General features: G+C 37.9%; 1 protein-coding gene across 2 annotated transcripts in view; it reads left to right on the forward strand.

Annotated features, from left to right (window-relative positions):
* The window catches only part of CROT (carnitine O-octanoyltransferase), a 50,098-nt gene extending 37,720 nt beyond the window's left edge, over positions 1–12,378 (forward strand). For both annotated transcript variants that reach the window (XM_056118647.1, XM_056118646.1), the window contains exons 13-17: positions 3,404–3,527; positions 5,398–5,476; positions 5,563–5,656; positions 5,812–5,931; positions 11,536–12,378. In XM_056118647.1, coding sequence (XP_055974622.1) covers positions 3,404–3,527; positions 5,398–5,476; positions 5,563–5,656; positions 5,812–5,931; positions 11,536–11,656 — 538 coding nt within the window. In that variant the 3' untranslated portion in view covers positions 11,657–12,378. The remainder of the gene's footprint in view (positions 1–3,403; positions 3,528–5,397; positions 5,477–5,562; positions 5,657–5,811; positions 5,932–11,535) is intronic.
* The last annotated feature ends 480 nt before the right edge of the window (positions 12,379–12,858 follow it).

Genomic DNA, 12,858 nt, shown 5'->3' on the forward strand with positions numbered 1-12,858 from the left:
GATAAAGTATACATTTTATTAATGTTTAACGTATTTTTGCCTCATAACTTCTTTGATTTATAAATATATTTTGTCTTGGGACCAGAGCAATAGTACAGAGGGTAGGGTGCTTGCCTTACACCTGGCCAAACTAGGTTCAATCCCCAGGTCTGTGTATGGTCCCCATAGGCTCTGCTAGAAGTAATCCCTGACTGCAGAGCTAAGAGTAAGCCCTGAGCACCACAGGCGTGACCAAGAAAAACAAACAAATATGATTAAATAAAAAGCATATATTAAGGACCAAAGAGATAATATAGTGTATAGGGTGCCTTGCATGTGACTGACCATATGGTCACCTGAGCATCAGAGTGATTCCTGAGCACTGAGCCAGGAATACACCCTGAACTCTGCTAGATATAGCCCCTAAACAAAACCAGATATATATACCTGAAGAGATAGTACATGGGTTAAAGCTCATACCGGTATGAAGATGAACATACTTGGATCCCTGACACCACATGATCTCCTGAGCACTGTTTGCAGCCCAGAGGCCCTGAGCATCTTCAGGTGAGGTCCTTCCAAATGTGGTCCTGCTTGTGGTCCTGGGCACCATGGCACTGCATCCTCAATCCTCACCAATCTGGCTGACCAAAAATCATAGCAAGTGTACTTGAGCCTCTAAATACTACTTTGGTGGCCTACAAACATCCACAAATCTATTTATTTTGATTATATGCCCACACAGACTCTATTGTGGGTTTCTTGGAATATCTTTTTTATTTCCTTTTTATAAACTTAGCCTCTTAATATATTCATTCAAGTAAATATCTTGTATACTGTTTATCGATACACCATATTTTTCCTTTAGTTTTATTCATCTGCCAATCTTTGCCTTTGAAAATCAAGTTGGATCTCTTTACATTTAAAATGGTTACTGACAGGAAGGAATTTATTTCAGCTAATTCACCGTTTTCTGTACTTATTTTCTTTTTTCAATTTTTATTAGTGAAACACCATGAGGTAAGTTGTAGACTTACAAATTTTTGTGCTTGGGTTTTAGTTATACAAGGATCGAGTACTCATTCCTCCACCAGTGCCCATTCTCCACCACCACTGATCCCAGTATCCCTCCCACCCTGCCTCTGTGGCAGGGCATTCCCCTTTGTTCTCTTTCTCCTTTTGGGTGCTGTGGTTTGCAAACGTTTTCTGTACTTATATATTTATTTGGTTCTCAGTTTCTCCATTGCTACCTCTTTTAGTTTACGTTTTTTGTTTTGTATATTATTTTAATTACGTTCTTTTTATTTATATTGCTTATCAGTTTCTTTTGTTTTTGAGATTACAATCAACATATTAAGGCATAAACTGGATTCATTTTACATAACACGGAGGTAGTTTTATTAGTACAAACATCCTTCTTCTATAGGTCTCTTTACCTCCCTCTGTTTTGGGAAGGTGGGGGCTGGGGAGAGGCTGGGCCAAATCTAGTTTTGCTCAGAGGTTCTTCCTGGCTCTGCACTCAGGAGTGACCCCCATCAGAGCTGGGGAACCAAGTGTACTGGTCATTTAAATCAGGGTTGGCGAGGTGCAAAGCAAATAGCTTAACCCTTGTACTATCTCTCTGGCCCCGGCCTCATTGTTTTGATGTTATCACATATTACATCTTTCTGTCTCAATACCTGATAATATAATTTGATAATTATTCTATGAATTTGCTTTTTAAGTTGGAAAAAATCTTATTAAACATGTTACTCTGTCTCCAGTCTTTTTTGAGGTGAAGGGAAGGCACACTTAGTGGTTTTAGGGAGTCTACAGTCAGTTGCAAGTGAGGAAGGAACCTTAACCCCTGTACTATATCTCCAGCCCCTCCCACATTTCTTATAAACTGGTGGTTAGATAAAACCTAAAAATAAGAATTTTTAAAATTGATTTTTTTGTTGTTTCATTTTTGAGCAACACCCAAAGATGTGCAGAGCTTACTGCTGGCTCTGCACTCAGGAATCACTCCTGGCAGGCTTGGGGAATCATATGGGGTGCTGGGGATCAGACCCTGGTCGTTGTGTGCAAGGCAAGTGCCCTTCTCACAGTACTATCGCTCCAGCTCCAGGATCAGTTGTTCTTTATAGCAGTAGATCAAATGGCCAATGTTGTTATCTCTTTGATTCTGTTCAGATTGAACGTGAGTTTTCAGTAGTCAGAGAAGAATTATTATAAAGTTTTATCATTGAGATTTTCACCTATTTTCTTTCTTAGTAACAATTGATGATGATTTCTAAAATTTATTTTTTTAGACATTTCAGGGTAGTGCTATTTGTCATTCATTATAATTGCTTTTATTTTAATTTTTAAGGTAATCTTCATGCTTTGAAAAAGCATCATTTTCCCTTTGCCTTTCCCCTTTGAAAGGCTCCTGATTCAACCTAGGGAGGCTGTTCAGAGCAGTGCTGACAGAGAGGCTCAGAGTCTCTGAGCTCTTGGTGCCCTTCTTCGGGCTTGCACACTCATTCAACTTTATTTCTTTGACTCTGAATTCCAGCCACCAAGAAATTAAGATAGTATTGTACGTTAAATTGCACATCTTTTCCAGGCAGGGAAAACAGACTTTACTGTGAGGAACTTTATAAATACTACTTTACTCAAGTCTACAATCATCCATATTCTAGACAAAGGAACTAAAGTTCTAGGAGTCGATGGTTTTCTATTGATGTGTAACAAAATTTGCCCGAAGACCTGAGTGGTTTAAAACAATAAGCTTTTCTTATCAAACACCTTTTGTCAGACATGGAATCTTAAGGGCCAGAGAGTACAGGGGTTAAAGGAACTCAGCTTGCGCACAGGGTTCTATTACTTGATCCAAGGAAATTCAGTCTTGGTTCAATCTCCAGCCTGGGGTATGTTCCTGTCTGAGGGCTTTCCTGCTGGGGGTTCCCTTCCCAGCTTGTGCTTATTAGCAGCGTTCAGTGACTCCTCAACTGTTATCCAGAGATTCCCCTTTGTTTCCTTCTGCCTGGGTCTCTCTAAAAAAGTCACCTTTCTACATGGTCACTGGCTTAAGAGTAAGGAAGCCAGAGGGCAGGGGAGAGCTTTCTTTGTAAACTACTTTTAGAAGTAGCATCGTATCACTTTTTGCTGTGATGGTCAGGAAGTCCCGCCCTTAATCCAAGTGAGGGATTCTATCCTAGCTTAAAGAACTAGAGCAGAGGCAACCTGTTACAGACTCCCAAATATAGGACCTGGTGGCATCCAGGCCTAGGAAAGCCTCCATTCTAGCAGATGTGTGTATCAGAGTCTTGTTTTGCTCCTAGCTATTGAAACCTTGCCTCTTTGTAATGAAAGCATCACGTCTGTACACACTATAAAACTTAGTCTCTGACAGCTATACAAGGTAAACTCCCTCTTTCATGTGCCCCTTTTTTCTCCCCAGTCCTGGTTGCTGCTATGAAACAGCTATGACAAGATATTTTTATCACGGTCGCACAGAGACTGTGCGATCATGCACAATGGAAGCAGTCAGATGGTGCGAGTCTATGCATGATCCTTCTACCAGCGTGAGTATTGGAAAAGAAAACAATTCACAGAATTTGATTGCGCTAAAGGAAACTGGGCCTTAAATAACTTCTTTGCTTCAGTTCCTCTGGATTAGAAGAATACTTCAGATATCTTTTTTCTTAAAGTTTTCAAATTATTTGTCCACTAGCCAGTAACATATACAGTTGAAGAGAATAAGAAACAGAGAAGACATAAGTAATAATTTATTTCTTTTATTTTCTCGGAAAAGTATCTTGATTTGAGCTGGAGAGATAGTACAGTAGGCAGGGCATTTGCCTTCCACACATCTGATCTAGGTTCAATCCCCGGCACCTCATACGGTCCTGAGCCTGCCAGGACTGACTGCTGAGCACAGAGCCAGGAGTAAACCCTGAGTACTGCTGGGCGTGGCATAAAAAAACAAAACAACAACAAAAATATCTTGTTTTTCTGCAACATGTCATTTCTATCGACCTACCTTGGGATAATACCAATAAAGTGCAGACTCTATTACTTTTTCTTGTAAATAAGGATAGAATATTTTATTAAAAAGTAGAAGAAAAAGCTGTCAATTACTTTTTAAAGGAAGCTTTCCTTTTTTTTTTAAAGAAAAAAGGCAAAATTTTTTTTTTTAAAGAAACTTACTTAGAGATGGGCTGGAGCGGTAGCACAGCGGGTAGGGCATTTCGACAAGCTACCGAGCCTGGCAAGCTACCTATGGCATATTTGATATGCGAGAAACGTAACAAGTCTCACAATGGAGATGTTACTAGTGCCCACTTGAGCAAATTGATGAACAACAGGAGAGCAGTGCTACTTAGAGATAAATAAGGGGGAAAGAAAAAGAAGGAGGTACACGTGGAAGAGAGAAGAGGAGCTTCTCCAGAGGGAAGGAGCAGAGAGAACCCATCTCAGGGGCAGATGCTGATGATTCTTCAGGGTGGGGAATATGCCAAAAGGAAGCTCTTCTTCCTCCATCATGTCCTCCTCCCCTCTTCCTCTCCTCCTCTCTTCCTCCTCTCCTCCTTCTCCTCCTCCTAATCCATTTGTATTATTTTCTAGGAAAAGTATCATTTAGTCATCCAATGTTCTGGCATCCATGCCTTCACCAGTGTATTTTTAATTTGGGCAAGGTTGAACTTTTTTGAAATCAAGCTGTTGTCAATCATGTTGTAGAACCAGAATAGGTTTATGTGTTTTGCACTTTGGGAGAGAAGCAATGGGGTAGTTCTTTTCCAGTACTATTTTGATATTTCCTTTGTTTCTGTAATTTAGATATGCCTATCTGGAGCGATAGCACAGCGGGTAGGGCATTTGCCTTGCATGAGGCCAACCCGAGTTTGATTCCTCTGCCCTTCTCAAAGAGCCCGGCAAGCTACCGAGAGTATCTCGCCCACACGGCAAAGCCTGGAAAGCTAACCGTGACGTATTTGATATGCCAAACATTGTGATAAGTCTCACAATGTTACTGGGCCCGCTTGAGCAAATTGATGAACAACGGGAGGACAGTGACAATGACAGTGACCTATCTAAATTATAGTAAATATATGACATATTATTTCATATATATTCAGTTTTATAGAATTGCATACTTAATACAACTATGCTTTAATTTTGAAACACTAGTTGCTTTTGTTCACTGTTAGTGGTCAGTTTCCATTATTAATATCCCTATTTTCCTGTTAAGGGAAATATCAAGATAAACAGCATATGAGAAAGAGAGCAGAAAGACTAAGGAAGAGACATAGAATATTTATCCATAGGTCTTCTTAGTAATCCTTTTTCCTTTCCCAAATTATGTTGGACTCAGGTATTTTGTTTCTGTGTACAGAAATATCCTTTGATTTCTGTATACCCTGTTATTGAAATTTCCCTTGATTTTTCTTACAGCTTGTTGAGCGGCAACAAATGATGCTAAAAGCTTTTGCAAAACATAATAAAATGATGAAAGATTGTTCAGCTGGAAAAGGTACTATGCTATAATCATTCTGGCATGAAAAATTTATTTATATTGAAAATTGTTCTCTAACTTCAGATGTTGGGCTTCATTTGCAGGGTTTGACCGTCATCTTTTAGGTTTATTACTCATAGCAAAGGAGGAAGGGATCCCAGTTCCAGAACTCTATACAGACCCACTTTTCTCCAAAAGGTAACATAAGAAAGTGTGTCATAACTTCACCAATCAGGTCTTATGCCCCTCCCCACTTTCCCTGACCCCTCCCCCCCATGTTAAAGTTTCCTTAGCAGCAAAGTTCTATAAGTTTAGTTGTATATCCTTACATGTCCTTTCTTTATGTCACACAGTGGTGGAGGTGGAAACTTTGTTCTCTCAACAAGTCTTATTGGTTATTTAAGAGTGCAGGGATTGGTGGTCCCCATGGTACACAATGGGTATGGATTTTTCTACAACATCAGAGATGACAGGTGAGTGAGTGTGCACTTTATAATGCTGCTGTGCTCTGGAGTGAGAAAGCTGTCATCTTAAATACCTTTCCTATATTAAGGTTGCCTTGTCTTCATCCACTTGCTATGTAGATAACTGCTTTTCCTATTTATGTATTTAGTGTATATAATACATTTATTTTATCTATCCTGCAGTTGAGACATTTGTCAAAGTACTCCTTTAAGGAGTTTTGTGCAGAAAACCATTTGTAGTTGACCCAGTGATATTATTGTCTTTATTGTCAAATAAAGTGATATTATTGATATTATTGACTTATTGTCAAAACTCAGTATATATAGAAATATAGTTTTTTTCTACCCAAAGTATTTATGGGAAGTTCAAATAAATTTGTGACCTATAAGTGTATGATAGTTCATGTAGTTATGATAGTTAACTAAAAGAGATGTATTATATATGAACATTTTAATCAATTCAGTTGCATTATTTTGGGTTGTATAAAGTTAAACTTATGTTTGTGGAAAAAGCTAGAAATAAATGTTAAAAATTTGGTAGGAATAGAGAATTTGAGAACAACATAATATGAAATTGATAAAAAAAAAAAAGGCTTGGAAGGTCCTCATTTACACAGTCTGGCAGTTTCTTCATATGTGTCTTTCCAGCATTTGGAGTTTTACTAAAAACAGTGTGGGTGCATTTAGCATTATATAAATAAAAAATGGTAGGAGAGCCCGGCAAGCTACCGAGAGTATTCGATATGCCAGACACAGTAACAACAAAGTCTCCAATGGAGATGTTACTGGGCCCGCTCGAGCAAATCGATGATCAACGGGAGGGCCTTTAATTAAGCCTGGGAAGTGCTTCAGAAGAAATGTGAGAAATTAGAACAATAATATAAATTATGTTTATTTTAGAAACTAAATTTAGAAACTAAGAAACAGTACATTGCTTTTATTCTTTTTTCCTTTCTAAAAGAATTTGTCATCAGCATTTTTTCAAAACATTATCATCTGCCTTCATACAAGTCAAGTATGAGTTGTTCCTGGTATGTTATACCAGTGTTACATCAATATATTAGCATCCATGTACTTGGATTTTTCCATTTGTGTACATTACTGTAAATGATAAAGACTTAAACAGGGTTTACTTTTCTTTTCCATAAAAAGGAATCAAGCATCAAAAAACCATCAGACACAGAGGATAAGTAACATTCTAACACATTTCCTGACAAGTGGTAGATTCTATATCGCAATCATAAGAGTTTAGGTCAGATATGCCTCAGCTCTCAAATGGTAGAAAAACATTTCTAATAGTCCTGAGACACGAATTTCAGTCGTTCATTAAGGAAATATTTAGTGGTAACTGAAAGTGTGCCAGGGTTTATTTAGGTGCTAAGGGAACAAGAGAAACATGAGCCCACCCCACTTCTTGCAGATTTTATTTTATGCTTGGGAAAGAGAGACGTAAGCAAATAAGTAATCTAATTTAAAATAGTGGTAAATGCTTTAGGGGAAATAACCACATTTATGTGATAGTGGAGACTAAAGAGCTGGGCCATGGCTTTGACATTTGCCCAGGGGTGACAGCAAAGCTGAAATGCTGAAGAAGGGAAGGGATTAATTGTATAAGTAGTCCCCCAAAGTAGCTCTCCAGACTAATGACTGGCTACTGTCCCCAGTGTTACTTCCGAAGTAACACTGTGTAGTATCTTCTACCTTTCCATCCTGCAGACTATTCTCTACCCAGCAGCCCCTGTGGCCGGTTTGAAAATAGAACTCACAGCATTCTACTTAAAATCCGTTATAATCTTCCCACATAACATAGGTAAAATTTCAAGGCCCCTGCATGATCCAGCGTTTGGTTCCCCACTGACCATCACTCTCCCAACTCACCTACTGTGGCACAGTCCTCCAGCCACTGGCCTTCCTGTACCTTGGAACATCAGAGCAAGTTTTGTCCAGTTATTTGCAGTTCTGATTTCCTTGACTCAGTAAGAGTACTATGTATCCCTTTTAGGTGTAATCAAAAACACTCCCTTACTTACTCCCTCTAGATATTTGTTGACGGTGTGCTGTCTGAGGCCTTCCCTGTTTAAAATAGCACTTCTGCCCTTCACTATACTCCCACCACTTTAACGCAACAACCACCCATACTTATTGATAAATGCCTTCTTTTGTATATTATTTATCTTCCCCTCTTAGAACATACATTCAGAAGTAAAGGGTTTGATGTATTGATTTGATCTATGGTTCTGTAGTAGTGGCTGGTGTTACTCAGAAAATGTTTTCAACAGTGACTTAGTTGCTTGTGGTTACAAACCCTGGGGGTAGGAAAGAGCTTGACACTTATGTGGAGCAGAATTAAGTTTGACCCCAAGGGAAGGGAAGCAGAGAAAAAAGTTCGAGAGAAGTAGATGAAAGATAAACAGGAGCAAGAGCCATAGTATAACAGCTAGGATGCTTGTCTTACATATGGCCAACTTGGGTTCGATTACTGGCATCTCTTTACGGTGCTCCTGAGCTCTCTAGGAGTGATCCCTGTGTACAGAGACAGGAGTAAACCCTGAGCACTGCTGGGTGTGACTCAAAAATAAAAACAAAAAAAGAAGAAAGATAAGCAGGAGCTGGTTTTTGAAGGGAAATGTTCTTAATTCTGAGTAAACACCCGAAGAGCTTTAAATTAAAAAAAAAAAAGTGTTGCAGAAGATATAGGATAGGAGTTCTTTAGATTCATGTGGCACAGCAAGCTCCGCCAACTATAACCCTAAAGGCCCCCAGTACTGTTGGAGTAGCCCTGGTGATCCCCAACACCACAACATATCCTCAGGACCTCTCATTGAAATGCTAACCCAGTTGGCTGGGTACCACCAAGAGTGGCCCCAGGACTCTTGAATACCTTTAGAAATATCCCCCCTTAAGAAAAATATTTATGGAGGCACTGATTTAGCTGTAGTGGTCAGTAGAGTTTCTTACTATGGCAGTTTAGACTTTCTTCTAGCCAGAATGAGAAGCATTTTAAGAATCTTAAGCATGGGGCTTAAGTGACTGTAGCCCTGTAGCACTGTCCTCCTGTTGTTCATCGATTTGCTCGAGCGGGCCCAGAAACGTCTCCATTATGAGACTTGCTGTTACTGTGTTTGGCATGTCACGGGGAGCTTGCCAGGCTTTGCTGTTCGAGCAAAGCTACTCTTAGTAGCTTGCTGGGCTCTCTGAGAGGGGCAGAGGAATCGAACTTGGGTTGGCCGTGTCAGCCACGTGCAAGGTAAATGCCCTACTGCTGTGCTATCGCTCCAGCCCATGAAAGTGACATGCTTTATTTATATAAAAATGAAGGGCCTGAGAGATAGAAGGTGCTTGCCTTGTACACAGCCAACCTCGGTTTGATCCCTGGCACCACATATTGTCCGCAAACTCCACCAGAAGTGACCCCTCAGCACAGAACCTGGAGTTATAAACCCTGAACACAGCTGGGTGTAGCCCACCAACAAATACATTTATATTTTTATATTTATCTGAATACAAAGATTGATACGAAATAAATATTAGGTGTACAGTAATGTAGGCCAAAATGAAACAGTAGAACTTCGGAAGCAAGGAGAATAAATTGAATAAGGCAGTTGGTAATGAAGGTAGAAAGAAGTGAAGGAATTTGGGAAGTACTTTAAAGGGATTTCAGACTAGCGAGAATAGATTTTACTGATGAACTGCTGATGGTTACATTTACTATGATGAAAATTAGAGGAGAAACAGGTTTCAGGACATGTTATGCTAGAATCAAGTTTTGTTTTGTACACACAGACTTTAAAATTTCTTTGAATACAGAGATTTATATTCATTTTTTTATCAAGAAAAGTATATCAGTGGCAGTTGAAAAGGCAGATGCAAATTGATGAGTAAGATTGTAGAGACAAATTCAAATACGTGGAAATACATAGAAACTGACTAAAGGTGGTTTTCTATTTCACACATAAGCCTGATTCATTTTTGACATAGCATTTTATTATAAAAATATTACATACTGGTAAAAATGTCATAAAATATGAACAAAACATAACATCTTCTATATGTCCATTATAAGACACAACTTACTATTGGTTTTCAATGTTTATAGTGTATAGATTGTATAATTTTTATAAATTTAGACCATATTGTAAATATTTAGCATATTTTCTTTGAATTCCATTCTCATTATTTCAAGAATTCCCAGTGCCACTAAATATCCTTTGGGATAGTTTAATGGTTGAGTAGTATGTATTATTATGGATTTCTATAATTAAACTACTACTCTGTTATTTCCAGTTTTTCATCATCATAAGTAACATCCTTATCCATATCCTTCATTTTGTCATTGCCAACAATATCCATTATAAAACATTTTTACTGATTTTATATGCAAAAATAATATAAATTGAACATTTTCTTAAGAAATTTTTCCTTATTTATTACCATTTGTGTGTATCTTTTACTGAATTTTACATGGAGGAAAGGCTGTTTTCTTTCTGTGATACACACCTATGACCAAATTTTAAAAATTTCCAAATATGAATTTAAAAATTCTGTGTGAATTTTAAGTTGGTATTATGAATCACTAGGCAAACACAAAGTAGGATCTTACTATAGGTTTATAGACCTTCCAGCAAATATAAACCACCCATACTGATTTCTTTGTTACAGACTGGGCTAGAGCATTTTAGTTTTATTCTGATGAATCTAAGGCACATCTAAAGTATTTGTCTTTGGGGGTGACTGAAAATTACGTGGCTATTCACAGGTTTTATACTGTATAATACAGTGGTTTTGAATTGTTATTTTAATGCATGATTTTGTCTAAAATGGAAGGAATCATTTCTAGAAAGTTTCTGGTTAGTTGACCTGAATCTAGGCTTCTCTCCTATTCCTGACAGCTTCTTAGGGCCACTTTTATCACCTGCCAAGTTGGGAGTTTCTTCAACAGGAGGATCCAAAGGACGTGATGGAAGGCATGGCTCTCTGGGTTTCCAGAGACTTTCTATCTGGATTTTTAAAAAATGGTTTTTCACTTCTCTTATACGTTTTTCCCATTTTAGTGTTTTTGTTCATCTCTTTAAGAACTATAATATTACCATTTTTAAAATGTACGCTTCATTGCAAGCTACAGTATAAATTCATATTCTAACTCATTCCTTTTACTGCTTGTTTAACATAATAAGATTTCACTCTAGGGTCAGTGAGATTGTACAGCAGGTAAGCATGCATTGCTTTGCATGTGGTCAACCCGAATTGATCCTCACCATCCCTTATGATCTCCCGAGCCCCTTTATGGCAGAGCCAAAAGTAAATCCTGAACACCATTAATTGTGGCCCAAAACAAACACACACACACACATGCACACACACATACACACAATATTCAGGCTAAGTTTTGTTCCCTTTGTCCCTAGGTTTAGTCACATAATAATTTAGGTGTTCCTGGCAGGTGGTATAAGTATGACTTCATCCTCTCTGGATCAGGTTACATTCACATGGCATCAGGAATTCACATATCAACAGCCAGGTGGACTAAAGTTCATGTCTGTGTCGTCATTATTTGGATCTTTACTATGGTGACTACTTCAAAATTTTTAGTCACTTATTATTTGTTCTCTACAGGATTATTGTATCATGTTCAGCCTGGAAATCATGTCCAGAGACTGATGCAGAGAAGCTGGTTCTGCAGATATTTTACGCTTTCCAAGATATGATACATCTGATGAACAACGCTCATCTTTAGAAATTAATCACTATTAAATGTTTCACTACATGCTGGGAGTGGGTTAGTGATGTAAGATAGGAAGAAATGTTAATTAAAAGGTAACTTGTTAAAAGTAGACATCAGTAGGATCCTATGCTCTAAATTTATACTGACATCGAAGGTAGAAATGTTTTGAAACTTCCTTTGTCGTTGCTGAAAATTACGAAGCAAATCTAGAACTATGCAAAGTTTGAGAGCCTCAACAATGCAAATCTGCAATTTAAAATAATGCAGGTTTTTAGTTTTTAGAATATTTTTGCTGGCACTTGTATAGTCTATAAATTCTCTCTCAAAATCATTATCTTTCAAGCACTTTAACATTTTCTAGTTGCCAAAGGTTATGGAATATAAAATTAAATGATAATTTCCCAAAACAATGTCTTCTGTCTTCACCCAGAAATATAAGCTTATTATGTTTGAAAAAGATCACCATAATTTAATGGTGCTCTAAAAATAGTTCATGGAATAAAGAGAAGAATGAATGTGTAGAGTGGGGTTTACACTGTCTGACAACAAAAAAAATCCTTAACAAAAGCCATTATATTGTAATTAGTTTGAGTGTAAAGATAAGCACATACTTAAAGTTAATGAGTTTATGAAATGATTAAATGTTGACTCTGTCTCAGGACTTTAATTTTATTTTCTCCCCTCTGTACAATTTTGTAGTTTCTTTCAGAAAATAAAATCCCCCAAATCATGTAGCTTCTTGTTTTGTGTTTAAATAATGGATTTGTACCAGTTTCATCTTTTATTTTCTCATCTCAGTTTTGAAATTTTTTAATTATTGTGTAATAAACACCCCATTTTTTTTAGTGCCTCACAGGAGTTCTCAGTTGTGTTGTGTCAGTTGACTGTACCCTGAGGATAGGTCTTCTGCTGGTCTTACCTGATTTGTTTCAGCACCGCAATAACAGAGAGGCAGAACTTAGGCTGTAAGGCCTTAAATGGCCTCACCCTTTGTTTGGGACCTGGTTGCTGTAACTCTCTCCAGATGGTCTCTGATCAGTTTTACAGATTTCTGTTCTTGGTAGAGTTTGAGAAAGCTAGAAATTACAAAGCCTCTTAAGGCTGGGGCTCTAAAGTCATGTGTCACTTTTTTTGCATTTGGCTATGAGCTAACCCAATGACACCTGTGGCTCACACATAAATTTGTGCTTAACACAAAGAGATAGTACATCAGA

This window comes from Sorex fumeus, unplaced genomic scaffold, assembly GCF_029834395.1.
Source record: "Sorex fumeus unplaced genomic scaffold, SorFum_2.1 ptg000037l, whole genome shotgun sequence".
Classification (NCBI taxonomy): domain Eukaryota; kingdom Metazoa; phylum Chordata; class Mammalia; order Eulipotyphla; family Soricidae; genus Sorex; species Sorex fumeus.